This window comes from Phocoena phocoena, chromosome 6 (assembly GCF_963924675.1).
Source record: "Phocoena phocoena chromosome 6, mPhoPho1.1, whole genome shotgun sequence".
NCBI lineage: Eukaryota > Metazoa > Chordata > Mammalia > Artiodactyla > Phocoenidae > Phocoena > Phocoena phocoena.
In genome coordinates, this window is record NC_089224.1 from 63945358 (window position 1) to 63955229 (window position 9872).

General features: G+C 48.2%; 1 protein-coding gene across 2 annotated transcripts in view; it reads right to left on the minus strand.

Annotated features, from left to right (window-relative positions):
- The window catches only part of DMRT1 (doublesex and mab-3 related transcription factor 1), a 105017-nt gene extending 96342 nt beyond the window's left edge, over positions 1-8675 (minus strand). The window contains exons 1-2 of one of the 2 annotated variants that reach the window (XM_065879377.1): positions 8328-8675; positions 4812-4967 (exon numbers count right to left, since the gene is read on the minus strand). In XM_065879377.1, coding sequence (XP_065735449.1) covers positions 4812-4967; positions 8328-8675 — 504 coding nt within the window. Of the gene's footprint in view, positions 1-4777; positions 4968-8327 lie in introns of both variants that reach the window. The other variant, XM_065879378.1, reaches the window with a different exon arrangement.
- Positions 8676-9872: the final 1197 nt, after the last annotated feature.

The window sequence follows — 9872 nt, forward strand, 5'->3', positions numbered from 1 at the left end:
CCTTTTTTCGAGGTGACCCAAAATGGCTGGGAAGAAACCATCTGCTAATCGATAGAGCACCTGATTAGCGTATCTGATCCTACCAGTGTAACAGACAGCAATGAATAGGGCATTTCTTCAAAAGAAATAGATCATAGATGATCATAGTGATCATAGATGAAAATAACAACAAAAATATTTTATACCTATGGTGGGAGGAATCGTCAGGCAGTGTTTTGATCCATCTTGGCCAATCTTTGGCTAAGGATCGTAGAGACTTTCTTCTAAGGTGTTATCCTACTCAGAGGGATCAGCTCTCCAAGAGATCAAACAACAGCTTGGTAAACCCAATTTCCTTCGCAGAGGCTTTAGAACTCAGCCAGTAATCTCAGCAATAATTCTCGGGCATTTCTCACTCTCCCCTTTGGCACTTTCAGGAGCCAAAAGGAGATAACGAAGAAGCCTCAAGGACATAAACATCTGCTGGATTTCACTAAACCACTGCCCTTGCAGACACTCAACATCAGGTATGTGAAAGAGAAGGTGAGCAACCCGCCCCCGTGGAAGCCAGGTTGGTGGGCTGCTCTATCCCATGACAACTGCTACAACTTCCACTTCTCACGAGGTAACTGCAAATCCAAGCCTTCCACGTCGATATAATGGAATACTAGGCCACTAAAAAATTCCAGTTTTAAATGAAAGAAATAAAAACTACACACGGGTGGGAACAATACACACTCCCATTATGTTAAATATATAAATTATATATACACATACACACGTATGAAAACGATAAACAGACACGCAAGCTTGCACATGCAGCTTGTAATCAACCCTGGGATAACAAAAAGAAGACCCTACAGGTTGGGATTGGAATATATTCGTTGAATATGTTTTGTCCTCTATAAATGTTTACCGTTTACCTGCATAAAGGTCAATGTTATTTTATTTTATTTTATTTTATTTTATTTTTTTGTGGTACGCGGGCCTCTCACTGTTGTGGCCTCTCTCGTTGCGGAGCACAGGCTCCGGATGTGTAGGCTCAGCGGCCATGGCTCACAGGCCCAGCCGCTCCGCTGCATGTGGGATCTTCCCGGACCGGGGCACGAACCCGTGTCCCCTGCATCGGCAGGCAGACTCTCAACCACTGCGCCACCAGGGAAGCCCGGTCAATGTTATTTTAAAGAAATCCTTATCTCTGGAAACGTAATACAAGCTACATATTTGTTAGCAACGCACTATGCAGGAAGTTGGGCCCACTGCGCTGCATACAACGTGAGGAACACTCTTCAGTCAATCTGTCTTGTCACTGCTTCTCTCTCTCTCCCCCTCTCTTCCCCCCTCCCTCCCTCCCCTTCACTGCCCTTTCTGTCTTTCTCCCTCTTTACCTTACACAGTTTAATTCTACTGGCATTTCTGGTTTTCTCCTGTTCAAGTCCCAGCCCAGTCCGGAAGTTAATGATCCCAACTCAAGAGCTTTGGTGGAAGTCCTGAGTAATGATGATGGATGAGGCTCCTGCCCCACCAAGATGAGCTGGCCCATCTTTCTTGGGCAGGCATAGCCTCCCCGCCCATACGTGAGCACAGGAGCGATACATACTGCTGGCTTCCACACTCCGCGCTCCCTTGGACTGTTGGTTCAAGACTCCAAAAGGACTCCAAGGTCTATCAGCTCCAGAAGCAAAGAAGGGAATCTGGTCACATCCTCCTTGACCCTGAACTTTCTATCATGCTTCCCTGCTGCTTCTATTTGTAACTTTCCCTATCACCACTCTGAAATGCCCTGCGAGAACTTCTTTGTCATTCTGAACTCCATCTAGCCTGAAATCCTTCTCTAAGGCTTCGCTATCTTGGGGTATGCTATCAAACTCGGACACCCCTTCCACTGAGGTGCAATGCGGGACAGCAGGCTACACCAAGTTCACCTGTGGTTCCCTACCAAATGCCCAGCATTGACATTTATCCATCACGGGCCTGTCCCTGTATTTCTCCCCGTGAAGACCAGTGGCTGCAACCTTCCATGCCAGCCAAGAATGGCGCTGCCCCTAACAGTGTTCCTATTTGCCCATCAGCCCTAAATCCCTTCTGAGGATTAAACCATAACCTCTAATTGTAACTGTCCATTTTCCAAGGAAACACGGCAACTATTCCCACAGCCTCACTTCACAGGCAGGTGAAGAAATTCATGGGCTTTGGGACCAGACAGACCTAGGCTGAATCCCAGCTTAATTGAGCTTTATTCTGGGGCAGTTTCCTTACCACTGGCTTCCTTATCTGTAAATAGGAATAATAATTCCTACTTTATAAGATGTGTGTGAACATCAAATGAGTTACTCCCCTCTTTACTCCTCTGGAACGTCCCCTATCAGTCCCTCCAGCTGAATCCACCAGGTCTGCCCTGACCTGGTAGTGTTTGGTAATTAACCTTACACAGCTTAAAATCCCAAAGTGCAGGAATCATATTTCTGACAGATATACTCCTTCCTTCTTAAGAAAAGGAAAGTTTAGAAACTGCTGTAAATATATATTATGAGCAACTGAGCTAAAGAAAATAATACCATTCCCTTTGTTAGCTACAGAATCTGTAGCCCCAGTAACACACACAGGGACAGATACACAGACACACCGACCTGCAGCAGAGATTACAAGTCTATCTCTCACCTGCCTTCTTTGATGCCCGCTAACCTTCTTCTTTATAATGGTCAAGGCTCCTAGAATCTACAAAAGCCTCAAAGACCTCATCCCTCATTTTTGAGAAGAGGAAGCAATAGGACCAGAGAGCTAAAGTGACTTGTCTAACGTTGCACAGCTCGTTAAATGACAACTAGGCAGCTGACAACTTTACCCTGGTGGTTAAGCGCAGCAGACTGAGTAACTCATGAAAAGCTTACTTAAGAGGAACCGCACTGCAAGGCTCCATTTCATGGAGGCTTAGAAGGCTCAAAAGGTTCTGTGAACCTCGGCACATGTGTTTAACATGAAATATATGCCTGCATTTGCCAACAGGATGTCACAGATCTTTGTCTGGTGGATTTCTTAGAGCCCCTGCGTTCTAGACCAGTGCCATTAAATAGAGCTTTGTGAGAAAGGGAAACGCACACTTGCCAGCAGGGCAGGCCTCCGCTATATATGTGCCTGTTGAGCATCTGAAATACGGTTAGTGCAACTGAGGAATTAAATGTTTACTTTTTTTAATTTTATGTTTTATTGTGGTTAAACTACACGCAACATGAAATTGACCATCTTAACCGTCTTTAAGTGCACAGCTCAGTGGCATTAACTACATTCATAATGCTGTGCCACCACCACCACCATCCGTCTCCATAGCTCTTTCCCTCTTGGAAAACTGAAACCCTGTACTCATTAAACGATAACTCTCTATTCCCCCCTGCCCCCAGCCCCTGACAACCACCATCCTACCTTCTGTCTCTCTGATTCTGACTACTCTAAGTATGAGTGGAATCATACAGTATTTGTGTGTCTGTGACTGACTTGTTTCACTTAGCATAATGTCCTCAAGGTTCATCCACATTGTAGCATGTGTCAAAATTTCCGTCCTTTTCAAGGCTAAGTAATGTTTTTTACCACATTTTGCTTACCACTCATCTGTCAGTGGACACTTGATTGCTTCCACATTTTAGCTATTGTGAATAATGCTGCTATGAACATGGATATACAAATATCTCTTTAAGACGCTGTTTGCAATTCTTTTGGGTATGTACTCAGAAGTGGAATGGCTGGATCACGTGATAATTCTATTTTCAATTTTTGAGAAACCACCATACTGTTTTCCACAGCAGCTGCAGCATTTTACATTCCTACCAACTGTGCACAAAGGTTCCAATTTCTCCACATCCCCACCAATATTGTTATTTTCTGTTTTTTTGATAGTAGTCACCCTCATGGGTGTGAGGTGATATCTCATTATAGTTTTGATTTGCACTTCTCTAATGACTAATGATATCCAGCATCTTTCCTTGGGCTTTTGACCATTTGTATATCTTCTTTCGATGAATATTTTAATTTTATTTCACTGTAATCAAATTAAATAGCAAAATGTGGCTAAGGGTTTCCATACTGGACAGTGCAGCTCTAGAATACCATAATTCTTGAGGTAATTTGGAGACCCAGTGCAGTAGGCATAGTGAGCTTTGAAGACAGATGGACCAATTCAGATACTTTCTAGTTCTTCAGATGTAGCCAGTCACTTAAAATTTTTATATCTCAATTTTCCCATGGTGTAAAATAGGATTAATACTTCCTTCTTCTAAGAATGAAATGAAATGAATCAGCATACATGCAGCCACTGGTATAATCTTAGTACCTGGGAGAGAATTGAAGCCAATGGACACGCCTTGCCTCAATTCCAGTATCCACTGATAGCTGACACATAGGATTTGGCTTTTTTAGACAGTCTCCCCAGATGGACTTCAGTCCTTTCCAGAGAAATGGACTTTCATTCTAGGAAACAAGGATCTTTAGCTCCCACCAAGAGGACCCACAAATGGAAGGGGCTGACTGAGATGAAATCTGGACTCTCACTTCTCGGGGATTCTGTGATGCTGACCCTGCCCAGATTCAGCCTTGACAAATAACCAACAGAAAAGTGAAGCCGTCAAACTTCTGGTTTTAGAATTCAGGCCCACCTCCTTTGTGAGGCCGTCAAAAACAGACCTTCAGGAGGGAGGATCTTTTAAGAAACCTCTAAGCTCTGAATGTGCTCTGGGGCTCAGGACCTTCCCGAGACTCTGTTTCTGTGGCCACGCCTTTCATCCCTCCATCCCAGCCACAGGCTTACCTGCCGCTGCCGCGGGCGGGGTCGGGGTGCTGGCCGGCGGGGGCTGCGAGGGGCTGCTGCCCTCAGTCATCAGGCATGGGGTGCTGCTGTCGTTCTCCCTCTTGACGAGCAGCTCGGCCGCGCTGGGCAGTGGGATGGGGTGGCTGATGCCCAATTCCTCCTCCTGGGCCTGCTGCCGTCTCAGGGCCACCTGGAAGCACAGGGCAGTGGGTCACCCTCCAGCACCCCAGAGTCACTCAGTACAGCTTTGCCAAAGCCACGGAAGCCCCACCCACCCCAGGGTGAGGCCTGAGAATCCCTCCTTGCTTTTTAAAGCTACCCAGGTAACTCTGAGATGCAGCCAAAGCAGAGAAATGGTTTCCAGCCAGAGACCCTGGCCCACAGTAAAAGCACTCCTAAAATGTCCCTTAAACAAGTGAGTATGTAGAGCAGCGGGAAAGGCTGGATGAGAAGCTGCGGAGTTAGCAGAGGCATTCAGCGTGAGGAGAAGCCAGCACGGAGAGACTAGGAAGGAAGGAGAATGGGGTCACTCACTCTTTCCTTCCACAGATGTGTCAAAGGCTGCTGTACCGGGAACAGCGACCAGCAAGATACAGCAAGGTTAGATTAGTTCCCAAGGTACTCACTGTTTAAAAGGAGAAGCAGGAAACGGGCAAACATGCAACTGCAACTCAAGACAAAACGTGGTAAACACCACAGGACAGGCATACACAGATCCTCCCGAAGAAACTGGGGCAAAAACGGCTTTAAGTTTAAGTATAAGCTGCAGGTGGTACTGGAACAGGGCCTTGAAGAATAGGATGAGTGGGGCTTGACGGGCAAGGATGAAGGGGCAGAACGACCCGGAATAAGGGAGCAGGGTAGGCAGGGAAGGCAGGGGCTGCTCAGGAAACCTTGCAGAGCCCTGTTCTCTGTGGGGGAGGGAGCACATACAGAAGTAATGGGGAAAAGGGGGCTGGCATACAGCGCTGAAGTCTCAGGAGAGAGAGGCTGGAGGTAGAGAGAAAGGGAGAGGACATGTGCCGTATTCCAGGCAGGAGGGAAGGAGATTCAAGTGGGGGCTGGAAAGGACGCAGCGTACCTAAGACACTCCTCATCGTCCCTCTTCTTTTTTTTAAATAACATTGTTTAAGGTTGAAAAAAGAGGTGTCAAGAAAATAAATTGTACTGTGGCTTACTACAGATAACAAAACTGGAGACTTTCTGTTGAAACTGACCATTGGTAATAATGAAATGAGAAAGGGAAGCACCTGTACCTCAGAGGCCCAAATACAAGCTGAAAGTTGAAATCAAAACGGTAAACCAGAAACACAACTACAATGTACACATTGTCTTAGGAATACCGTAGTCCAAATTTAGAAAAATGATTAATTTGGAAGTAATTTTACTCATAACAAGAGGAGTCTTCAACTTTAAAAATATCTTTGAATAATCCATTAAGATTAAATAATTAAGCTTAATTCTTGAATTTTCTCTTATTAACCAAGAAGTTTAGGAACAGAATATTAAAGATTTGACCACAAATTTTTTAAAAGAATACCCATGAACTTGTGAAGTATGTCAGTGCAAACTTAGACCCTGGTTTACACGGATCCCATGCATGCACAAAACGTACAGGGTATTACATAGTCCACAAACTGAAAACACTTTTACAAAGACCTCTCAAGCATTCTTAGGAAATGTTATTTAAATGGGGAAGGTGGGGCAATTGATTTAAAATGCAATTGTTTTAGAGTCAGATCTAAGATCAATTTCAAACTATTTTAGAATGACTAAAAATGCCTGTTACATGAATGTCAAAGGATTTCATTCAGCACAGCACAAGCCTTCTGGTGTGGAAAATAGTGACGTTTCATACTATAAAAGTAATCTTGAGTTGCTTTTGTTTTTAACAAAGCAAACATCCTCCTTCCAAGTTACTACGCCTATTAATACAGCTTATTCAAAATTAATGGCCCTACTTGGATATATCTTTTTATTATTTTGAGGACAATTCCCCTCCCAAGCATACTCTCCATATTAAATATTAAAGCCAACAGGTAAATGTTCAGAAAACTTTTCTACCTACAAATACAATTTAAATGTTCATAAGGTTTTTTTTTTTTTTTTCAGTAAACTCATTGTGATGCATTTTAATGCTACCCTCAGTATATTCTTTTCATCCATTACAGATTAAGATAAAAGTCTATAAAGAAACTCAGTAAAACAACCTGTATTTCCATGAGTGCGCTCGCAATCTCTGAAGCCAAAATATATCTAGTTTAAAACATTTCAAAATTGGATGTACATAAAAAGTATAATCTCTAAGCATTTGTGCACTCCTGTTCAAGGATCCTAAATCATTTTCAATGGGGGCTATTTACCCATTCCTAACCAAAAGTAGCACATAGTAAGCATTTCTTTGGTATCTTTTCATTTTAAATAACCTGTTTTAAAAGGATGAAACAACTTTCAGCGGGAAAGAATGTATATTATTCTCTTCTAAAAATCATTTTAGGATACCAACGACTTTAACCATTTCCGTGAAGGTGCTAAATTACTGCCCAGCTTAGGATGCTTTAAAAAACTAACACACTCCATGAACGGTAGACAAAACCTCAACCTCTTGCATCTACTCCTCTGCGTAGATTTTTAAAAATTCTTAGGTGTGTTTTAAAACACACTCAAAGTAATTTGTACTTTAATAACTTCGGTGGAGACAGCAAATTTTAAAAGGCTAATGAAATTTCCGTAGTGCTCAAAATGGCTGAGACACTCAACCTGGATCCACCCGGGCGAATACGAAAAGTGCGCCAAGAGCACAACGAGGACCACGCCACCCTGGCGTCCGTTACAGCGCCTTTTCCAGAAAAACAAAGCCTCTCGACGCGTTTTGCGGATAAGCAGCAGCCAGCCGGGTCTCCGCTTCGCCCTAACCAGTAGCCAGAGCGGGCACCCTCCTTAATATAAGCGCACCTCCCTGCTCGAGGCGGAGTCAGGGATCCCATTGAACCACGAGGGGGCAAACCCCCCAACTCTGCTCAGAGAGCGAGGCCAGAGATCCCGGGGGCCCCCGAAGGCGCAAACCCCGAAACTCTCTGCCCGAAGCGGGGTCGAAGATCCCGGGGAGCCTTCCCCAGCAGTGCGAACCCCGCAACTCCCAGCTCTGAAAGGGAAATCAGACATCCTGGGGATCCTCGGGACCCCCGGGACCGCCGAGACCCACGAGGGGGAGATCCCCACAACTCCTATTGGAGGGAGGGGTCAAGGATCCGGAGCCGCCGGAGCAGAGTAAACCCCGCACCTCCCTGCTCCATCGGCCCTCCGAGAGCGGCCCTCCGAGAGCGGCCCTCCGAGAGCGGCCCTCCGAGAGCGGCCCTCCGAGAGCGGCCCTCCGAGAGCGGCCCTCCGAGAGCGGCGTCGGCGCGTGGCTGGGAGCCCGGGCCCCGAGCGCGCCGCGGCTGTCGGGAAGCACCGCCGAACCCGCGCCCCGCATGGCGCCCGCCTGGTCCGAGGGGCTTTACCCAAAAAGTTAAGGGCTGAACCCCGGTTCCGGGGCGCCCGCACTCACCTGCGCGGCCATCACGCGCTGTCTCTCTGCGATCAGGTTGCATTTCTTGCACTGGCATTCCCGCCACATGCAGAAGCGTTTGTGGCCCTTGAGCGCCGACGCGTAGCCGTGGTTCCTGCACCGCGCGCACTTGGGCAGCCGCGGGGACTTCTTGCTCGCGGCGGCGTCCATGCCCGACGCCCCCGAGCCTGAGCCGCCGCTGCCCCCGGCGCCCGCGCCGCCCGTGGTCCCGAGCAGCGCCCCGGCCGCTTTGCCGAAGCCCCCGGCCTTGCCCTGCGGTGGTGACCCAGGGGCGTGCGGGTCCTCCGACGGTGGCGAAGCCTTGCTGTATGCGTCGTCGTTGGGCATGGTGCCCCAAGGGGATGCGCAGGGACTCTCCGGTGGCTGCAAGGGGAGCACCCAGCCGACGGCAAGGCTCCCGAGAAGGAGGCGCTGGAGGCGTACGCGCTGCAGCCGGAGGTGCAGCTGGAATGGCGAGGTCGGGACTCGCAACTCCCAGAGTGGTGGGGGGTTGTGCCCGTTGCTTTTTTTTTCCTTTTTGCGCGCGCGCGGCGCAGAACTTTTGGATACTTTTCAGAACGTTCCCGGGATTGCCTGCGCGGGAGAAGGCGCGAGGAAGCGCGGCCACGCCCACCGCCCCCCAATTCTAGGCACCGAGCTCCCGCTGCGTGCAAGCTTGCACAGGCTGCAAACACCGAGGGCATTGCTGCAGAGCCACTGCAAACGCACACCCGGAGCAGAGGTGCTCGGGGATTGTGTGATCCCCGTACGCTCAGCGTGCCCAGGCCGGGCTGCCCTAGCACGCTGCACGGAGGAAGCTGGGCTTCCCAGCTCAAGAAGGTTGCTGTGCATCTTAGTCGTGAAGGCTGCTTGGAGGAGGGGCAGACCACCCTGTGGGATCCTCCAGCTCCCTTCCCCCCAGTGACGCCATTTTCCAAGCTCGATAGGGCAGACTTTGAAAGAAGCCAGCCAGAAAGTGGTTTCTTTCTCATTTAAGAGAATTAAGTATGAGGTGGAAGGCCTGAGAAAAGTCTCTGCGCTTGTAACAGCAAATAAGCTCCTCAGTGTGCGGGGGTTAAGCGCGCCCCACATTGGGCCTTTCTGTTCTCCAGTTACCTCTTCCTGCACCTGTGCTCGTTTGCTCACAAGATTGCCACCCGCTGGCTCCAGATAACTTTCAAATCTGGAGTTCCAGTCCTTCTTGCTTCTTACTTCAGGGACATGCAGCTTCTTGCCTTTGAGGCAACTTCGCTTAGGACCTGCAGGCACTGGAAACTCGGTCTTCTAAAAACCTCTGTTGGGGTGGGGGTGGGGGTGGGATATAGACATTTATCAGAAATTCATTCCATACTTAAGATCTGTGGGGGTTTTTTTGTTTTTGTTTTTTGTGCTACGCGAGACTCTCACTGTTGTGGCCTCTCCCGTTGCGGAGCACAGGCTCCGGACGCGCAGGCTCAGCGGCCACGGCTCACGGGCCCAGCCGCTCCGCGGCATGTGGGGTCTTCCCGGACCGGAGCACGAACCCGCCTGCCGCGACTCTCAACC